We start from the raw sequence: 21,756 nt of genomic DNA, 5'->3' as shown, positions 1-21,756 counted from the left end.
TTCCATCCCCTGGGGCTTCATGTGAAGGCTAGGGGACCAGCTGGAGAGAAGGGAAAGGAGAGTTTAACCAAAACAGACCTCATGAAGGCTTTCCTAACCACTCCCGTGTGTAGAGTTCTGCTCATAAAATTTTCTGTTCCATGTATTTGATCCTAGTAAGTATATTTATATTAATTGTTAGTTACTCCAGCTTTCAGGAAAATGAAAAGTACACTCCTCTGGATAAGGCTGGTATCTCTTCACAAGTACTTGACCATCTTCCTAAGTTTGAGCAATCCAGAAATGAACACTTGGCCCTAAGAAATACACAATTGATTCATGTGATTTCAGTTCTCTAAAATGATTTACAGCTGCAATAAGCTCTTATCTTCTGGTAATTGTCTTTATGGGATAGCATGGAAATTTTGAGAACTGACATAGCAACCTCCCACTCTGCCCCTGACATCTGCATGTTTTTAGACCTAGCAGTGAAAGACAGTGTCAAGCAGTGAAAGCAGTGTAGTGAGTTTAGAAGCATGGGTTCAGAAATCAATCTCCCTGGGTTCAAATCTCAGCTCTACCCAATGGCTGAGCATCATTTTACCTTTTGTAAAATTAGAATAAAGTGCTCTCCTCATAGGAACTGAAGTTTAAATGAGATAATCTGCATAAAGCACTTAGTACAGTGTCTTACACACAGAGCTTTCTGAGTATAAGAGGGAAAGGGAAGAAATTCAGAAGGCACATTTTTATGCTTCTGTGCCTATTAATGCTGGGAAGTCACAGTGACAGAGGCTGAGGCAAAGTCTTGTTTCTGCCTTTTGTCATTGCCTTTGCAGGCTTCAGGATAATATAACCTTCCCTATCATGGAGGCTGACATGCTGTATTTTTGAGACTGTAAGATAACAGAATTGAAGGCCCTAGGTAAAACTGGAATAAGGTTTTTAAAGAATGGCTGAAGGGAGAAGAGAAACTATCCCCTTCTATCCCTGCCTTTCCCACATTTTTTTTTTTTTTAACTTCATAGCACCTGGTGGTCTCCCATCCAAGTACTAACCAGGCCCACCCCTGTTTAACTTCCGAGATCAGATGGGATCGGGCTTGTTCAGGGTGGCATGGCTATAGATCTTTCCCACGTTCTTAAACTACCCTAAAAAGGCTGGGTAAAATCCTGCCAAGATTTCTCTTTAGAACAGATGATTCCAAGGTTCTACCAGTTGGTGTTTCCCTGTAGTTGAATTAAATAGTGTAAACAATAGGACATGATTCTAAACTACCCTCTGAGCTGCTTCAGATTGGCTCCTAGTGGGAAAAATTTTTAGGCAAGTTGGGAAAGGAAGGTAAATTGGAATGATGATAAGACTGTTTAGGAGCATTCCTATTATGTTTCCCTCTACTGCCTGTCCTCCCCAAATTATACCCAAACTAGTCACAAAGCCATCCCGAAAACAGATTCTGGAAACACACAACTTGATCAAGTTTACACAAAACCACTAAAATTTGGGTATTCTTCCTAAGAGCTGGGATCTTTGTTTTGTTCATTGATGTTACTAAGTGCCCAGAATGGTACCTGGCACATAGTAGGCACTCAATAAAAATTTGCCAAATAAATGAGTTAAATGAAAGTTTGTGACAAGGACCAACTGGAAGTGTACTATGCTTAGGATCTTTTAATAAAGACGAGAAGAATGATGTTACCTCATGTAGCAATTACCTTTTAAAGTCTGAGGTTAACAGTGATATTATATTTCATCAAGGATGTCTCACACTTTTCCAAAAATATATTTATTTTTAAAAACAAAAATCAGACAAGTTTTTTAGAGTCAAATTTTCCAGAGACAAACCAGAGTTTGGATTTCAGCTTAGAGTGAAAGTTAAGCATCAGTAATCTCATGCAGAAGTATTTCTCTCTGCGGGAGGTAAAATATCCTGCTTGCTGATAGCACTCAATTCCCTACATCTTGTTTGTACTTCTGCCATCATTTTACTCCATTCCAGGGCTCTGGCACACAAGATAATCCACCTCTAAAATTCAAAACTTCCAAATTGAGATGAACGATTGTTGGGCTTGGCTTGGGGTTTATAACCAATTCGATCATTAATCATCTGTTCTCGGCTCTTGGGGTCACTGCTGAGCCCAATGGCACCTTCACCATCACTGCCTCCTACAACATCCACATCTTCCTTTTGTTTCTTACGGGTCTGAAAGTAGGAAAGTTTTAGGATTAAGGCAACATTCTTTCCATTAGCAAATATTTATTTGGCACCTACCATGTACTTGGCATAGAGTAAAGGACAGGGTTAGCTTCTATAAAACAACAAACTGAAATCCTAGGTTTGGGTGGTTAGGGATACAGGGGGATACATCAGTGGTTTTGCTTTCTGAGGTTTCAGTTACCCGCGGTCAACAGACATCCAAAAATATTAAATGAAAAATTCCAGGAATAAATAATTCATAAGTTTTAAATTGCACGCCGTTCTGAGTAGTGTGATGAAATCTTGTTCCATACCACTTAGAACATAACTCATCTCTTTGTCCAGTGTCTCTATGCGGTAGACACTCCCCGCGTTATTAGTCACTTAGTAGCCATCTCAGTTATCAGAGTAACTGTTGCAGTATCGCAGTGATTGTGTTCAGTCACCTTTATAAAGCCTGACACTGTCACAATGCCTATGTCATTCACCTCACTTCATCTTATCACGTAGGCACTGTATCATCTTACATCATCACAAGGGCGAGTATACAGTACAGTAAGATTATTTTAAGAGACCATATTCATATAACTTTTATTACAATACATTGTTATAACTGCTCTATGTTATTACTCTTATAAATCTCTTTCTGTAAGTTAAACTATCATAGGTATATATGTATAGGAGAAAACACTGTATATATAGGGTTTATATATATACTATCCCTGGTTTTTAGCATCCAATAGGCATCTTGGAACATATCCCACTCAGATAAGGAGGAAACACTGAATAATTATAAAAGATATACCCCTACCCTTCAGGGTGTCACAGTCTACCAGAGAAACAGGTACAAAGACAATTACAACATAGGGTGATCAGAGCTATGACAGAGGAAAGCCTACACTGCGGAAGAGACACCAAGAAGAAGTGAGGAATTGGGTGAGGAGTGGAAGTTCAGAGCAGAAAGCAGCAATTAGATAAACAAGAGTTGGCAGAAAAGGAGGAGAAAAGGATGGTTCAGTGAATATATTATTGAAGCGAACAGATGGAAAAATAAAGTGACTGATAAAACAATAACCACCAGAAATTAACAGCTTCACGGATACCATGAGGTTAAATGTAACACAGGAATAGAAGGTTTTGTGCTATCTTATTAAGAAGTCTGGGGTTTCATTTTATTTTCAGATAAAAGGTTTGGCTTTTAAATCACAAGTGGCTACGGAATTCACAAAGTCTGTCTTGGTTTGATCATTTTCAAAAAAGAGATCCCATAACTACCAGTGTCTAACTGTAAAGATATCAGATGATAACTTTGAGAGTGAATATGTTTAATCTAGAGTTCCTTACTAGAAGAACAGCTTGACTACTCTAATCACTAGAACTTCTGCCACGCTGCACCATTTACTGCTAAACTGTGAGCACTTAAATGCCAATGTCAAAGTATCATAGTGAATCAAATAAGGTATTACTACATATATATATATATATAAATATGGACTTTATATTACTATTTAAATAGTAATACTGTATTACTATATATATAAAATGACTTTCCTGACTTACTACTCTCTAGTCAGTCTATACCACCAATAAGTAAAATTAAAAAGTTCTCCCCAAATAACTTTGTGACCACAAGTTCTAAAAGGCAAAGGATGTTATCATGAGAAACTCTGAGAATATCCAAATGGAATGAAATTATTCAAGGCTTCCCTGAAAAATACTGGATTATGTTAATCAATTTTGTTAATTAAAAAAAGATTAAAAATTGAAACACTGGATTGTTAATTTTGTTAATAAAAAAAATATATATATATATATAAAAAAAAATACAAGGCTTCTCACTGTGAGAAACTGCTGACTATTTCAGAATCCAGTCAGCAAAATGTAATCAAACTAATTTCAATAACAAATGGAATACCAGTTTTCTACTGGTTTCGGTTTAGTTCAGCAGGGGAAAATTACCCTTCTCTCCTAAGCTGCTCTAAAACAAGTCAAACCCACTGGATAACTGCCTTCAGTAGAGAGACTAATGCAATAGTGAGCTGTCTGCAGAGTAAGAGTTCCTTCCGTATGTTAGCACTTTTGACACTCATTACAACTGAACTTTAACCATATTAACATTCATCCTTAATGAGACTATTAATATGAGCTTTTAAAAAGCAAAAATATTATAAAGCTTAGAGAACACTAAAGTCTCCTGGAGTGAGGAAGAAGGAAAAGAAATCCAAGTTATCTTTCTTAATAAGAAGCATATACAATACACTGTAAAGCCATCATGTTCATGATGTGTACAAGATGTAATGTCCTCTATCATACAGTAAAAAATATCTACTAAGATGACAAATGAAAATAGACTTGTACTGAGCGCTTGTTGGGCCTGGTATTGCAGGGAATGGATGCAAAGAAGAATATACTAATTCCTGCCTTTAAGGAGCATATGGAGGATGGGGAGCAGAAAAACAGAAAATTACAACAGAGAGTATTAGTACCTATGAGAGAGGTCAGCACAGGGGGAAGAGGCTGAACCTAACCCAGCCAAGGGCAGGTAGTCAAAGAAGACTTCTGGAAGGAGCTAAGTCAAAAGATGAGTAGGAGTTAGCCTGGCAAAGAAAGGCAAAGGCATTTCAGGTAAAGGGGACAGAGTGTGCACAGGCACTAAAGATTAAAGTTAAGATAACTCAGCAGTGGAAGATAAAGTGGATGAGCAAGGACCAGGTCACAAAAGGCCTTGTATGCCACCCTAAGGAATTTGAACTTTACTCTGAAGGCCACTGAAGAATTTTATTAATGTGGGGTAAGGCTACACCTAAAAATACATACTAAGCTCCAACTACGTACCAGATGCAACAGTGAAGACAGACATGATTTCTATAATCAAGGTTCCTAATGTAAATGGTTTTACAATAAACAAGCAAATCATTGTAAATTACAATAAATGCTACAGAATCAAAGAATAAAGTGCTTTGAGAGACCCTAATGGGATGGAGACAGCATGGATAAGAATGACACACCCAACATGGGCAGGGTCAGAAAAGGCCTCTCAGACTGAGGAAGTGACATTTAAACTGAGACATAAAGAAAGAGAAAGCACTCCAGGCAAAGGAAAATAATACGTGCAAAGGCCATGAGTGATAGTTTTGCATGTTCAAGGAAATGTAAGAAAGCCAGTGTGTCTGGGGGGTACAGAGGGCAAGGCAGCGCGTGACAAGAAGTGAAAACTGAAAGGAGCCAGGACATACACAACCTTGTAGGCCATGACAAGGAATTGAGATTTTATTCTCAGTGCGACAAACCATTAAAGAATTTTAAGCAGAGGAATGACATGATCTTAAAATTGTTAAAGATCATTCTAGGTATCTGATGGAGAATGGATTAAAGAAACAAAAATGGAAGAAGAAAGACCACTGAGGAAGCTACCGAAATTGTACAGAGAAATGTGATGGTTATTTGGACTAGGGTTATAACTATGTAGATAAAAAGGTATGGATGGTTCTAAAGGTAGAATCAAAGGGTTAGTATACAAAGGGTGGAAGAAAGGAAGAACTCGGTGGTGACTCCTAGGTTTCTGGCTTGGGCAACTGCATAGATAATGACATGGGGAACACTGAGGTGAAACTGGCTTGAGGAAGAAATCAAGAGTTTTTTGTTTTAAAATGTTAAGTGTAGTAGGCTGAATAATGTCCCCCAAAGCTATCCCAGGAATCTGTAAACGTAGTCTTATATGGGAAAAGGATCCTTTGTAGATGTGATTAAATTAAGGATCTTGAGATGGGGGCATTATCTTGGATTATCTGATTGGGCCCTAAATGCTATCACATGTATCCTTATAAGAAAGGGCAGAGGGAGATCTCACAGACATGGGAAGAGAAAGCAGTGTGATCATGGAGGCAGAGATATAAGTGATGTGGCCACAAGTCAAGCAATGCCAGCAGCCACCAGAAGCTGGAAGAGTCAAGGAATAGATTCTCCCCTAGAGCCTCTGAAAGGAGCATGGTCCTATCAACACCCTGATTTTGGTCCAATGATACTGATTTCAGATTTCTGGCCTATAGATATGTGAAAGAATACATTTCTGTTGTCTTAAACCACCAAGTTTGTGGTAATCTGTTACAGCAGCCACAGGAAACTAATGCATTAAATTGGAGCTGCCTATAAAGTATCTAGATAGAGATTTCAAATAAGCTGTTGGTATAAGAGTCTGAAGTTCGAAAGTCAGAGTTGTTTTAAATATTCCTAAGGCTTTGAAAGTTGTACTCTTACCTCCAGGTCTTTTCGGATGTTCTCAAACTCCTCAATGTCATCAAGCTTCAGCTCCAGGCGGGTTGGTTTTCGTCGCAGCATACTGAAGTCGACACTAAGGACCAAACCCGGTGAACTATTAACTGTTAAAAATGGCAGAGAAGAGGAAAAACTGAAGGAGATAAATCTCAGCTACAAATATAAGATCACTTTGTAAAAATGCACACTAAAATGAATAGCAATGCAGAAGACTCATCTGGATTCACACATAGACTTCTAAGTCTTTAGGTGTCTGAATATTACATTTTTATTACATGATGGAGATCCACCACTCTGTATTTCCAAAAAACTCTTTCTTCAAAAACTTAAAATAGCAAGCTGCATATGAAAGAAAATTCTAAGCAACAATCACTTTACTCTCATGCTACAGTCACAAAGACATATTCTAGCTAAGAGAATAACGTTAAAATATCACATCTTAATTCAGTAGTGTTAGTGGGCAAATATACAAGCCATTAAATTTGATCAACTCTACATGAGAATTATGAGCTATATGTGATAACTCTTGAGTGCTAAAATCAGTTTACTAAATCTTGTGAAACTCTCTCTAACTCACCTATTCACAGGATTATCCTCACAGTCTAAAACGGTCCTAAATGGATAGGTCCTTCATTAAACAAACACTTCTTGTGCTCCAGCTGCAGAGTTAAAAGATAACAGCCACAGTCTGTGGAGACAGAAAATTTCATATAGTGTTCTAAGAACTCCGATGAGGATAATGTAGTGGCATCACACAGGCCCAATCCACTCTGGGCTGAGCATGGGGTGGACAGGGACATGAAAGACTTCCTGGAGGAGATGATGTCTTAGTTAAGTTGTGAAGGGCAGGCAGAGAAAGGGAAGTAAGGGTATTATTCCACGCAGAGAGAAGGATGAAAAGTGGCTCAAGAAAACACACCAGTCGGAAAACCCAGGTAATGCTCATGCTAAGAAAAAACATTTTTTGGAGGAAAAAATAAAATTCCCCAAGTTTAAAATCTGTAGATGTCATAATCTTTATATTCTCAACAGCATCCAGTAGAGTGTAAATATAACCAGGCAGTAAATGTTTTGATGAATAAACCAGAGATCCAAAATAAAGTGAAATGAGCTTTACTTGAGCACTGTGCTATGCTTTTGCATTCCCATTCTTTATAACACAGAAACCCTGTGATAATAAATGGGAATACGTGAAAGCTCCTTTATCTATTATCATTATTATTATCATTATTATTACATGTATCTAGGATGTATATAGGACTGCGACATATACAAAGGAAATGTTTCCTTCTCTCTCCCATGAATCTTGGGATAGATACAGGTGATATTATCAAACCAACATAAAACCACATCACATTTCAAATTGCTCTGTACTAAGTAAGATACTATTTTGATTCCAATGTAGATAAATGGTACGTTCGCGGAGAGAGATGCTTAAAAGAAAAACACTGCTTTGCACTGTCTTAACTTTCGTGCAAATTGAAAAGCTAGCCACCAGGAAGCAGTATAGGGTAATGGGTAAAAAGTGCTTGCCCTGGAGACTAGAGGGCAGAAGTTCTAATACCATCCACTGCTTACCTTGAACAATTAGCATCATCTTTCACTAGTTCTTAGTTTCCGTATTTATACTGTTTTTGTTTGCACTGAATGACGTAATGCGGAGTAAGTTCCTGGAATATAACTTGGCATTTAGTAAACGCTCAATAAATAACAGCCATTTTTATTGTAACTGTTCTTGCAGAGAGGAGCGGGAAACACCAATATTTTCAGCATCTCCAGCCCCCACCACGAGGGCAAAAACCTTGTCTTGTTTATCTCCGATTCCCCAGCACCCAGAGGACAACGAGGCCATGCCAGAGTTGTCTGCGTGTACCTGACGCCTCGCATCCATAATCTCATTTAGAATCTGATACAAAGAAGGGGCTGAAAACAATAAAATCAGGCCGTGGCTCCTCCAGGTCTTTACTTTGGTGCTAGAGGGCTCTTTAAGCTTAATTTCTTGTTGCTGCCCAAATCCACCTTAAATTCACCAAGCTTAGAGAGAAGCCCCGAGGAGAGCACCTCCCGACAGCAGAGAACAGCAATCCCACCACAGCTCCAGGGCAGCACTCGTGAGTTCAGAGCAACGGCTTCCATGGCAACATGGTCCCCGGCTCCAAGACAACGTAAACCGCTTGTAAGGCCAGAAGAGCCTGCAGGCCCCAGAAGCCCTCGATTCGCTCAGGAGTTTAGCCCAGAGCCGCGCGACTCGACCCTCCTACCTCTTTTCAATCCTGCTCAGCCCCGGTTCCCGGAAGCACGATACCCACCATGAATGTAAGCCAACTAAACTACACTTCCCAGACTGCTCTGAGACTGTCTCTTCGCGGAACCTCGACCTTCGCGTGCGTTTCTCCGAGGTTGTACGGGTCACACCTCTCGACGCGCCCACAATCGTTCCTACTACAATTCCCATCGTGCTCCACGCCTCCCTGGACGTTGCGTCACTCTCGAACCACTTCCGGTCGGTGACGTAGTTCCGCTTTGCTCGGCGCGCGGTGAATTGTCTGAAACTTAGAGCTAGGCTTTGCTGGATCTTCGCGGCTCTGGATCCCAGCATGTCTACCTCACGAGCCACTTCCACGGTACAGATCTGAGCTCTCCCTGGGGAGCGCCGAGGGGGTCGGGGAGGCCCCTGCGGAATGGAGCCGTTAGGGGACGGGCTAAGGCGGTGGCGGAGCTGAAGAGGAAGGCCATGAGATTCAGTCTTGTCTTTTCCCGAGCAGCATTTTCCTTATTCCTAAGGGCTTTCATGTGCTTTAAGCTCGTTTGCATCTCGCGTACAGCCGCGAACTGTAAAGACCTCTTCGGACTGGTCCAAAAATGGACCTCTGAAAGAGAGTAGTGTCCTGGTTAAGACTTATGTTTATATCAGGTCTCTTAATTATAATGAGGCCTCTTAATTACAATTACAATTAATTTAATACGAAAGGCATGTCCTATGCAGTGCCTCTCGTCTTAAAACGTTGGAAATGTGTAGACTGGTAACTGTGTAACGTGTTACCCGTTGGCATTGGTAATTTCAGTTATCCTTTATATTTCCTCTGTGATGAGCTATAACCCTGGAAGTTTCGTAAAACCCAAGAAGAAATTGCACTTCCAACCGAATGAATCAAAGCAAACGTTTGATAGAAGAATCATCTAGAGAAATTAAGTAGTTTTACCAACCTGTCAACCTCTTTCTTATCTGAGCGACAACACCCCCAACCCAACCCCCATCAGTGAAGACGCATCTTAATTGGTGCCCTCCTTGTCCTTTCCTTTGGGGAGGAAATAGAATTGAAGCCCATAATGACCTTGGTCCTCTGGGGAAGCCTAGTAAATTGCAAAGATTAAGCCTTAGGTTAACCCAGGTCTTTGATTCAGCAGGCAACCAAAACTAAGGCACCTGATGACTTAGTCGCTCCTGTTGTGAAGAAACCACACATTTATTATGGAAGTTTGGAAGAGAAGGAGAGGGAGCGTCTGGCCAAAGGAGAGTCTGGGATTTTGGGAAAAGAAGGACTTAAAGCAGGAATTGAAGCAGGAAATATTAACATAACCTCTGGTAAGATGCAAATTGTGAGTCCATCTTTATCTTTGGTGCTCAAATTTTCTGCAGTGAATACCTTCCTAAACTTAAATATCACTAGTTTTATACTGCCAAAATGTTTGTTTTTAAACTTACATCTACATATGGCCATACTTTGCCCACCCTGTTTAGCATCATCCGGAGAGCCTTTTTGCTTAAAACCTTTTAAACAGTTTTTCTTCCATGAATTGTTAGTGATTTTACCAGGAATTTATTTAGTGTGTATAACTGACCCTCGAACAATATGGTTTTGAACTGTGTGGGTCCATTTATACACAGATTTTTTTCAGTAAATACTGTAAATGTATTTTCCTTATGATTTTCTTAACATTTTTTTTTGTCCAGCCTCCTTTAAGAAAACAGTACATAATACATGTACAAAATATATCTTAATCGACTTACTGGTAAGGCTTCTAGTCAGCAGTAAGCTGTTAGTAAGTTTTGGGAGAAGTCAAAAGTTCTGTGTGGATTTTAAACTGCACAGGGGATTAACACTCCCTCCACTACATCATTCAAGGGTCATTGTATTTGAATTCAGATTGATTCCATTTGTCTTTTGGAAATGTAGCACAGTTCTGGCATTGGTTTAGAATTACTATGGCTTTTAATAGTCTCCTGTTTTTAGTTTCCGATTATTTTTCTCCCAAAATGAAATACGTTTTTAAGTTAGAAAGATATTAGTTATTTTTATTTTGAAAAAAAATCATTGTAGAAATGTGCGAAGTAGATAAACCTTTAATCTTTATTAATTGGGTCTATATCTTTTAGAAAATTTAATAAAGCTATAAAAATAATTTTTTTCCCATAAATGAAACCACGATATGCAAATTATTTTGTAACATGCATTTTTCATGCTATGTACTATTAGGACTCTTCGTGTCAGTAGCTTGCGGTCTGCTATATTTTTAAAATAAAGTCGTACATGTTTGTAATTAGAAATTCAAAGAGTACAGAAGGGTATAAAATGAAAAGACTTCTTTGCAGAAGGGACTTCTGTCAAGTTTCTCATTGTTCCTCTCACACATTTTTTTCTATACACATGCATGTTAGTGACTTTTTTAACCTTTTATGCTTTTTAAAACATAACTGCATCACCACTATACTTACCCCTTTCAACCAAATGCTTGTATTTGGTGTGGGTTTTTTAACTAGCTCCTAGATTACCCGAAAAGCCTTATAATCAAGGTATATCATTTTCATGGTAATTATTTCCACTTTACTAGTTTCATTTTTAAGTGTTTTCATACTGGGACTGTATAAGACAATAGCTTTGGGAGTTGTTAAAATAATATTTCTGTTTTATCTCCTGGATAGAAGACCTGGTTAACTCATTTGCTAAAGATGTGCCAGACTCTTTACTTTCTCTTCTCATCTAAGCTACGTGTTTATATAGGTGTATGTAGGTGTAAGATTGCCAAATGAAACAAGATGACTTGAACTATTTTGCTGCCTTTTAAAGCTGTGTCATTTAGTTTTCTGTGTGTGCGTAAGTTGATAAATTGAGAAAAAGTAAACTAAGTATGTAATAGATTAGACAGTTAACTTTCGCTAAGGGCATACACAGACTCCAGTTGTAAGAAGTTACTTCTTTTTTCCTATTTGAAGAATATCTGGTGATTATGCTTACGTTGCTTGTTCTCTTTGTAGGAGAAGTGTTTGAAATTGAAGAGCACATCAGTGAACGACAAGCTGAAGTATTAGCCGAGTTTGAGAGAAGGAAGCGAGCCCGGCAAATCAATGTTTCCACAGACGACTCAGAGGTCAAAGCTTGCCTTAGAGCCTTGGGGGAGCCCATCACACTTTTTGGAGAGGGTCCTGCTGAAAGAAGAGAAAGGTGCCCTTTCCGAATATCTATTCTTCTCTTTTTAAATCACAAGGTTCTAGCTCCAATGGTATTTGTAGCAAAAACTTTAATAGAATGTCTCAGATATTGTTAACAGAATATCTTAAGTTGTGTCTATATAGTTTAACCCATAATCTGAGTCTGGAGCCAATTTTTATTTCAGTACTAATTTTTTTTTTATACACTGTAAAGAGGATGTTAATATGCTCCTTCTCCTTTTCTCTCCAGTGTGGAATTTTGAGTTGAGTAAACATTTGTAGTTGAACTTTGAAAATTTTGATAACAAATGCATTCCTTGTTAATGACATAAAACATGTTGTTGTTTTTTTTTTTTGGATATTATTGAAAATAACTCTTCTCATAATTCTCTGATTTTAAAGCTCTTAGTGACAGGTTAGTCGTATGCAATTATAAGGCCCTCCTCTTGTCTATCTACTGTCCAACTCTCCTCATTATTTTTTTTCCTTTGCTTTGCAGAGTCTGTGTTTAAATCACTTTAAAACCTTTAACAGTATCTCATGTCCATTAAATAGAACCAACAATGCTGGTTTCAATTACAAGGAAAAAATACTACTTTTCTTGTACTCCATGCTCCAGTTATACTGAACTATTTGTGATTCCAAGCTCAACACACTTTTCTTACCTCCAGACCTTTACATTTGTTGACCCTTCTGCCTCAGCAGTCCTCTCCATTCTTTACCTATTGATCTGACGAAATGATGGCTTGGGTTAGGTAACACCACCTCTATGAAGCTTTCCCTGATCCTCCCTCCAAACTTAGGTTAGATACTCCTTTTATGTTCCCCCTTAGCACCCTGTATTTCACCACCGTCGTAATACTTAGTATAATGTACTGTAGTTCTCTGTTACTTTCTGTCCCCATTCCCCCTGCCCCCCTTCCCCGGACTGTGCTGTTTGCAGTCAAATGCTCTGGGACTATGCTATTTGAAATCAAAAACTGTTTTTTAGTTATTGTTGTAGATTGAGCACCTGAGTCAGTATCCAGCACATGTGACATTAAGTGAAGGTGGGCTGTCTTCACAGACCAAGTGGTAGCAGTTTTTTGGCTAGTTAATTTTAAATTGCATATGGTAATTACAGTTAATTTAGGGAATCCTCACATAAAGAAGATTGAGTGAAAGAAATCACCGGCGGTTTAGGCATGACATCTTGACTCTTAAAGAAGGTTTCTTGGAATTTGAATGGCGAGAGAATAGGAGGAGCTTATCTCCATTCTTAGATGTACTTTTCAAAATCTCATCACAACTCTGTTTAAATTTCTCTCTTTTTTATTACAGGTTAAGAAATATCCTCTCAGTGGTTGGTACTGATGCCTTAAAAAAGACCAAGAAAGATGATGAGAAATCTAAGAAGTCCAAAGAAGAGGTAAAGTATGTCTTTGCCTTCATCATATAAATGCGAAGGAAATGAGGGCATAGTTGTCTCATTTTCACCTCTCAATGGTTTGTGTGTGTAGGGGGTGGGGGTTGAAGAGTGTAGTGTTTAGAAGTAGTTGTTGGTAGTGGTTTGTAGTTCCTGTGTAGGTATAAGTGGAGATTAGCGATTTTCCCATTCAGGATAGAACCATAGCATTTGTAACTTTTAACAAAGAACCAGAAACTATCTAAAAAGACCTAACAGGGGAAAAAAAAGAAAAAAAAAAACAATAGAAAGCACATATTTTTTATTTCATCCTGTTACTGAACTAATTCACCTTTTTCCAGGCAGTTAAAATAGAGAATTGTTAGCTATGAGGCAGGAATGCTTCAGACTTGATATTTCTGCTCTTAATTTAACTTTCAGTATCAGCAAACCTGGTACCATGAAGGACCAAACAGCCTGAAGGTTGCTAGACTATGGATTGCTAATTATTCACTGCCCAGGTAAGGAGAGCCCCTAGAAGGAGAAAGAAGCATATTTTTTTCTTGTTTCTTCTCAAGGACTGAGGATCTGCTTTATCATGACTGTGGTTGTTAAATGAAATTTAGTGGTCAGATACTTCTGTGGACCCTTTGTGTACAACCCATTTACTCATGGTGGTAATGTCGTTTGTGTGTCACAGGGCAATGAAACGCTTGGAAGAGGCCCGTCTCCACAAAGAGATTCCTGAGACAACTAGGACCTCCCAGATGCAAGAGCTGCACAAATCTCTCCGGGTAAGATGCGCTCAGCAGTTGTCCAATATCTTAAAGATTTTTAAATATTGATTGGATTTTCTACTTCAGCCCACCTCTAGGGGGTAAAGGCAGCTATAATTATTCCTCCCTGCTTACACTGTCACTGTTTGGGAGGAGCCATTGGTTTAGGTGGCAGGAACCTACTATACTTTGTACTCAGCAGAGATCTATGGTTCTACTCTTTAATTCTTTTAATGTGTCAAAGTTGAACTTTAGATCTCTCCACGTTTTTACTGTTTATATTTAGCAGACACAGAAGATAGTAAGACTAGAAGACAGCGTGCTGGAGTTCCAGATATGCCTTGACTCCATTCATTTATCAATATAAGTGTCTCCTAACACACACACACACACACACACACACACAGTAAAGAATCTTGGGTGGTATTAAAACTGTAAAGTGTCTTTTATAGCAGAAAACCAAGAAACCCTTGGATTAGCCTATTGATCTATGTTTGTCTTTTTTTTTTTTTAGTCTTTGAAATTTCTGCAGTCAGATTGGGGATGATCGGCCTATCTCCTACTGTCACTTTAGTCCCAATTCCAAAATGCTGGCCACAGCTTGTTGGTAAGTTATATTTCACTGTGACATTTTTTTTTTTCCCTAAACCAGGAACAGGTTCAGGAGGATGGGGGGATATCAGCATTTGTCTTAGATGTCTATTTCTATATTCTCTTCCTCTGATTCTCATGATCACACCAAACTAGAGATGCTACTGCTCTACCTATTCTACTATACAGTAAAGTCTTTGTGAACAGTTCTGACTTTTTACAAGGAACCCCAGAGATCTGTGACACGTAGCAGTCTGTCATGTTTTTGACACTAATATTTTGGAACAGGTCATGTGAGCTTATAGACTTAACTAGTATCTACACCCTTTTCTTTTTCAGTTATGTGACCTAGGTAAGATATTTAATCTCTGTAAGCTTCAGTTTCCTTTTCTGTAAAGTAGGGTGAGATGTTTGTAAAACATTATGCCTTGATAATGCCTCGTATGTGGTAAGGACTCAGAAAACGTGAATTATTGTTTTTAATCTTTATTTTATTGTTTACTTATACCATATTTGCAGGAAACTCTTAGGATGTGATAACTTGTTTTGTTCTATTTAGTTAATTTTGTGGGACATGCCATCTAGTAGGAGAACTTCCTTACATTATATGCATAGAAACTACTTAGCTAGGCAAAATTTGAGACTGATTCAGAGAAAGCCAAGGACCTATACAAATCTCTCCGCCTTTCCAAGCCTCAGTTACCTTCATTATAAAGCAGAAATTATCATTCCTGTTTTATGTACCTCACAGATCTGTTTATAAGGATCTTTTGAGACAATAGACATAAAAGTAATGGTTGAAGATATTCTGAAATAAAAAGTCTTTTTAAAAAATCTAAGTACTTTGCAAGTGGCAAAATGCTATTCATATTTAAGGAGGTAGTATTAATAATATTAATATTATTAGATAGTTTAATTCGTCCTACCTTCCCTCACAAATTGATCCAAAAGTTAAGGAGAATAGCAACTTGTGCTGTATGAAGTACAGTCCAGTGGAGCCCCCTGGCTGCATGAGACCTGGGTATAGCTTTCTTCTCAAACGCTTCAAATGATAAACCTTTTATTTCTCTTTTCCTGTCTGTCACTGTAAAGTTTGTTGGGGTGAGAAGAAATTGTCCTTTAGTAATATTACCAAGGTACCTTTTCCTTCCCAGACAAACCCTGGCTGAGATGCTTTCCTTTGTGTTTGATAGGAGTGGGCTTTGCAAGCTCTGGTCTGTTCCTGATTGCAATCTCCTTCACACTCTTCGAGGTGAGTTAGAATCTTGTTTAAATCTCCTTTTTCCCGGTGTGACCTCTGTCAAGCAGTAAAACTCTAAAACTCTGCCTGATACTAAGTCTCAGTACACATAGGATTCATTCTTAGTTTGACTTGACTTGGTTTTCTCTGACCACAAGGCTAGAAGGTAATGACTTCATATGCACATCATTTTTCTATCATGTCCAATCTCAAAACCAAAAAAAACCAAAGTTTTGCTTTTTTAATGTGATTTAAATATTGGTTTAAATTAAAATAGTTTATTTTTTAAAATAGTTGAATATTGTCTATGACCATGCTACCCTGAACAAGCCTGATCCCGTCTGATCTCGGAAGCTAAGTGGGGTCAGGCCTGGTTAGTATTTGGATGGGAGACCACCTAGGAAGACCAGGTGCTGTAGGCATAAAAAATAAAAAAATAAAGGATTGTAAGCTGGCAAGGTTCTTGCAATCTGTGAGGTTAACCAAGGGTTGCCTCGCCTAAAAAATAAAATAAATAAAAAATAAAAATAAATAAGTAGGTGAATACTTTAATTCCCTATCTTTCCACATGTTCCCTAATATATACCTATATCATTTATCATAGTCTGTATTTGCACATAAGTTATAAGGGGGTGGGAACCCTTTAACTTTCATTTCTTAAACACTCTTTCAGGCCATAACACAAATGTAGGAGCAATTGTGTTTCATCCAAAATCCACTGTCTCCTTGGACCAAAAAGATGTTAATCTGGCTTCTTGTGCTGCTGATGGTTCTGTGAAGCTTTGGAGCCTTGACAGGTGAACATTGTTGTTCTCTCTGTTGCAATCACTAAGTGGTTGGTTGGCCGTTGGCATGTGAAAATATGGCATTTAACCCCAGAGATGGTCTAAGAGTCAAAGTAACTTGGTATGAAAATAAAATGGAGGATTCCTTTCTTATACCTTTTCTTACCAAAGGAGTTGTAACAGATTTTTTCTTGATTGTTAACTTCAGATCTTAATTTTTGCATCTGACATAGTGGCCACTGTTTCTTGGCTCCAGTTATTCTGGAAAGATCTATTTTACCTCCTGTGCAATAGATCAACATTGGAGAAGTGCACCATTTGGTAGATTGACTAAAGAAAATATTCTTGGCAATGTGTTTGCAGGGGAGAGAAAAGCGAAGTTCTGTCTGGCAGTAGTGCCAAGGTAGTGATGTCTCCTCCCAGTAGCATTACCTTTACCTAGACTGTTTTCTCCAGTTACAAAAGGTTTTCTTTATGTCTTTATTATTATTGTTTTCCAAGAAATTTTTAGAAGTCCGTTGTTGGCTAAAAGACATCTGAATCCAGTTGCTTAGTTTTCCTTCTTTGGGAAAATATATGAGGCTTTTATTCGAGGGTTTTGTAAAAAGCTAATTAGTGTCTGTACTCTTTACCAGATACGATTTTACCTATGAGCACAGCAAGTTTTAATTGGCTTGGGTAATACTTAGCAATATCTCTTCCTCTAGGGCTTTGGTTAGTTCTATGTATGCACATTGACAAAGTTCCCTTTTTAATTGCCCTCTTTAGAGTTCATGTTTATTTTCTTTTGCTGATGTTTCAGATCTTTCTGTTGCTGAGTGGTAGAATTTAATGGCCACCAAAAGGAAACTAAGCCTGTCTATTTAGGAGATCCTTTTTCCGATTGGTTCCTTCAACAAGCTAAAGTTTAAGAAAATTTTAATCCACTTGCACCAAAACTGATTGATTTCTGTTGCCCCACTCTATCAAAGTATGTTCTCTTTCTAGAATCTCAGCACTACTTTGGTGCAGAGAGACTTGCTTATCTTTTATTTTTCTTTAATTATGAGTGGTATAGCATTAGAAGTTTATTAACATAGTGGATTGAAGTAGAAAAAGTGTTTGTTGAAATACTATGGGCAGTTTTGCCCTGTGGACATATGAAGTAGTCCCAAATCTTAAATCCTTGGCAAGTGACTTAAGTTTTTGTTAGCCCTAAAATTTTAACAAGTTACAAATGTTACAGTTTGGCTTTTCACATCATAGGTGCATCTGTGTATAACAGTTAATAAGTTCAGAAAATATTTTCATGAGTATAAAGTAGTTTACTCACATATGTTTGATTCCTTTTCAGTGATGAACCAGTGGCAGATATCGAAGGCCACACAGTGCGTGTGGCCCGGGTAATGTGGCATCCATCAGGACGTTTCTTGGGTACCACCTGGTAAGCCTTCCTATTATTGTTCTATCCACATGGGATTATGGCATCTTGTTAACCCTTTATGGCTAACTGCCAGATAAATTTTTAAAACAGAGATCTTCAAGTAGGATTTTCTTCTTTGGCAGTGAATCAGAATCAGAAGAGAATGTATGATATAGTTAGGCCTAAGTATTTTTGCTTTTAAATTGTAATTAATCTGAAATTTTAAAGTCAACCTCTCTGCTTGCAAATTGGTCTCCCTTTCTGGTTCTACAGGTTTTATGAGCCCAGAATCTGCTAAAGAACTTTTTAATTAAGATATTATTTACATGCAGTGGAGTAGATTTATTTTAAGTGTAAAATTCAATCAATCTTGACAATGCATAGGCTCATGTGACCCATATCCCTGTCGATAGAACATTTGCATCATGCAAAAAATTCCCTCATGCCCCTTCCCAATCAGTTCCCCCTTCCAAAGCAACCACTGAGCTGGTATCTCTCACCATAAATTCTGTCTGTTCCTACTGTATGAACTCGTTTGTGTCTGGCTTCTTTCACTCGGCAAACACTTTAAAGATTTGTGTTGTTGGCAGGTATCAGTCATTCCTTTTTATTGCTAAGGAGTAGTCGGTTGTACTGCTGAGCCACAGATTATCCATCTCCTTATTGATGGGTGATTGGACTCTTTCCAGGTTTTCGCTAGTCGGATTAAAGCTGCCACAAATATCCTTATACAGAGCTTCTTGTGGATGTGGTTTTTTTTTTTTTTTCTCTGGAATAAATATCCAGTGCTAGGTCATGAGATAGATATATATTTAACTTTTAAAAAACTTACAAGGGTTGTACCATTTTACAATCCCAGAATTCTGGTGGTTTCACATCCTTACCAACATTTCGAGTTGTCAGTCTTAGCATTCTTTCTTCCCAGCCTAGCAAGCGTGTCCTGAAATCTCACAGTTTTCACTTTTATTACCCTAATGACTATTGATGTTGAGTACTTTGTCATATGCTTATTGAACATTTGTATATCCTTCATGCAATGTCCAGGGGTTTTACTCAGTTTTTTAATGTCTGTTCTTTTTTTTGTCTTTGTTTCTGTGCGCATAGACAATTCTGCCACCATTTATTAAAGAGATTTTCCTTTCCCTGGCATCCTCATTGAAAATAATTGGGCCATAATATATATGTGGGTCTTTTTTTACTTGATTCCGTTGATATGCGTGTCTATGATTGACTTTTGTATTCCCAACATCCAGTTTAGGGCTTAGTAAATATATAAACGCTCCATGACCGAAAGGTCATAACAGTGGAATTCGGGAAGAAAGAAGGCAACAGAATCTTTGCTGGTCCATTCTTGGGGAATTCTGCTCTTAAAATAGACATTGAATCAGTTTTAGAGGAAGTCGTGGTTTCCCAGGTATCACCCAAGACATATATGCTCTGTTATTGAGACATCGTTTATGCCAGAAAAGAATTTCTAGTTAATATGGTTATATGAATAGTTTCAGAAGCGTTACTGAAACTACAACTATTTATAGTACCTTGCATATTATAAAAAGTGAATAAATACCTTCTGGTTAATTATTAGTTTAATTTTTTAGCTATGACCGCTCATGGCGCTTATGGGACTTGGAGGCTCAAGAAGAGATCCTACATCAGGAAGGCCACAGCATGGGTGTGTATGACATTGCCTTCCATCAAGATGGCTCTTTGGCTGGCACCGGGTAAGACTTCTTCCACATAGCCAGGGGCAGCTCACTAGTCTCACCTCATGTGTGCCTGCTTCCAAAGAGAACCGGATTCAGAATGTTCATTTGTAAATTGTTTTATCAGGGGTCTGGATGCATTTGGTCGAGTTTGGGACTTGCGCACAGGACGTTGTATCATGTTCCTAGAAGGGCACCTGAAGGAAATCTATGGAATTAATTTCTCCCCCAATGGGTAAACAAAGCTCACTGAATGAGGGGTGGAGAGGGTTCTTGGTCAGGAAGTACTCTTTGTTTCTAACTTCACTACTACGCCTGATCCACAGCTACCACATTGCAACTGGCAGTGGTGACAACACTTGCAAAGTGTGGGACCTTCGACAGCGGCGTTGTGTCTATACCATCCCTGCCCATCAGAACTTAGTGACTGGTGTCAAGTTTGAGCGTAAGCTTTCCTTCTGCTTTAGGCCTACTTATGAGACAGGTTATACTTCCATGGAATGCAGGCCAGGCTTTAGCTTAACTTGGAAGTGGAACGGGAGAGAATTGGGACTCTGTTGAAGGAGCACATTTTAGTTTCCCTCCCTCTACTATACTTTCAGACAACTATGGCATGGTGTGCTTTTTGTTTCAAGAAAGTAAAGAAGACTTCTTAAGTGCTTCACCTTTTTCTCCATGGAAATTCTAAGCACTGAATCCTTAATGTTCTGAACAGACTGTCTGTTGGGGAAAGGTTCAAAAGACCCTCATAATGTTATTTGTTTCCCTAAGTCTGCCTGTAGTTGTCCCTTTTTTCTGGAGGCATAGTAGGAAAATAGATCAGAGTGTTGAGTTTTTCTGAATGTGGAAATACCTTCTTTTTCAAAGTAGTATTGTCTAGCAGATTTTTGTGCTTTTATTTTCTTGTGCTCTTAAATACTTGAATTCCCCAAGCAACTTTCCTTCTTTTCTCTTGTAGCTATCCATGGGAATTTCTTGCTCACTGGTGCCTATGATAACACAGCCAAGATCTGGACCCACCCAGGCTGGTCCCCACTGAAGACTCTGGCTGGCCATGAAGGCAAAGTTATGGGCCTAGACATTTCTTCCGATGGGCAGCTTATAGCCACTTGCTCATATGACAGGACCTTCAAGCTATGGATGGCTGAATAGGCAGGACCGTGGAAAAAGGACTCCAATCTCAGGCTCTCTCTTAAGAGCCATTTTCAAAAGAAAGGATTGACAAGTTGTGTTACATCATGTGTTTTGCCAGTAACCTTGTGTGAACTCTCAGTGGATTGGATTTCCTGTCAGTCTCCACTCTAGGCCGGTGGCCCAGTCCCTGGGTGCTGGAGATCCCTCTCATGGTTGCCATTTTAATTTCATCTTCACACCCTGCCAAGAACTGTGTAGACATTTTTATTAATCTTTCTTTTAAATGCCCTGTTGCCTTCCTCACAGCACTCAGGATTGTGACTGACTCCATTTTTAATTCTTGAAACTTGCCTTTTCGTTACATGGTACGTGCTTCAGGACAACATGTGACCTGGAGAGCAAGGCAACTGGACTGTACTCTGGAAGCCCTCAAGTACAGGGGCACCCAAGTCTCCCCACGCACTGGGTATACAACTCCTGACAGAGAAACTTTACCTTGAGAATGGGAGGTGAAGAGGTAGACCCACAGCTATGCTCAGGGCTATGCAGTAGAGAAAATTTTTAACCTCTTTCTGTTGGGTTCATTTGGAATGCTTCCTGCATCACGAAGCTCAGACCGTACATTTGCCATGTCAGTAAATGTTTTCCATTTAGCTTTGTAATTATGTCAGTAAATGTCTTCCATTTAGCTTTGTAATTGGCGTCTCTTTTGTGTTAGCCCAAAGCTAGGTCATTGTGTCGAGTCAATGAAATTTTTAGAAAGCAAATATGATGTCTTTATTGTGCAACCTCTTTTCTGTTAGTTATTTAAAGGATATACCCTTCATGTCAAGGTAAGTCTGGGAAAAAATCTCTAAAG

General features: G+C 38.7%; 2 protein-coding genes and 1 pseudogene across 8 annotated transcripts; 2 read left to right on the top strand and 1 right to left on the bottom strand.

The window, feature by feature from the left end:
- Positions 1-1,743: 1,743 nt before the first annotated feature.
- Positions 1,744-8,879, bottom strand: CDC26 (cell division cycle 26). 7 transcript variants are annotated; one of them, XM_039866898.1, is made up of 4 exons: positions 8,761-8,879; positions 7,029-7,139; positions 6,434-6,527; positions 1,744-2,182 (listed from the first exon to the last, which is right to left on the bottom strand). In XM_039866898.1, the coding sequence occupies exons 3-4, from the start codon at positions 6,512-6,514 to the stop codon at positions 2,006-2,008; spliced, it is 258 nt and encodes an 85-aa protein (XP_039722832.1). In that variant the 5' UTR covers positions 6,515-6,527; positions 7,029-7,139; positions 8,761-8,879; the 3' UTR covers positions 1,744-2,005. The 7 variants fall into 7 exon arrangements, with proteins under 7 accessions (XP_039722832.1, XP_039722826.1, XP_039722828.1 ...); XM_039866892.1 differs by having other exon boundaries at positions 6,434-6,555; positions 8,713-8,868; XM_039866894.1 differs by having other exon boundaries at positions 8,713-8,868.
- Positions 8,880-8,980: 101 nt separating this feature from the next.
- On the top strand, positions 8,981-21,664 carry PRPF4 (pre-mRNA splicing tri-snRNP complex factor PRPF4). The gene is given in 14 exon segments (XM_039866900.1): positions 8,981-9,075; positions 9,860-10,037; positions 11,709-11,895; positions 13,203-13,290; positions 13,708-13,787; positions 13,967-14,059; positions 14,554-14,649; positions 15,827-15,885; positions 16,547-16,670; positions 17,992-18,081; positions 19,659-19,781; positions 19,891-19,998; positions 20,090-20,208; positions 20,722-21,664. Coding segments are annotated over 14 exon segments (1,566 nt in total). The 5' UTR covers positions 8,981-9,048; the 3' UTR covers positions 20,916-21,664.
- On the top strand, positions 16,177-16,295 carry LOC120605838 (uncharacterized; annotated as a pseudogene).
- Positions 21,665-21,756: the final 92 nt, after the last annotated feature.

This window comes from Pteropus medius, unplaced genomic scaffold (assembly GCF_902729225.1).
Source record: "Pteropus medius unplaced genomic scaffold, Ma_sr-lr_union100, whole genome shotgun sequence".
In the NCBI taxonomy this organism is placed as follows: Eukaryota; Metazoa; Chordata; class Mammalia; order Chiroptera; family Pteropodidae; genus Pteropus; species Pteropus medius.
This window is presented reverse-complemented; position numbering and strand designations above follow the sequence as displayed.

Coding starts and splice junctions, on each gene's coding strand:
- CDC26 (XM_039866898.1), bottom strand. CDS start 6,514: ATGCTGCGACGAAAACCAACCCGCCTGGAGCTGAAGCTTGATGACATT. Junction 2,183..6,433: donor ACATCCGAAAAGACCTGGAG/GTAAGAGTACAA, acceptor TCCTACTTTCAG/ACCCGTAAGAAACAAAAGGA.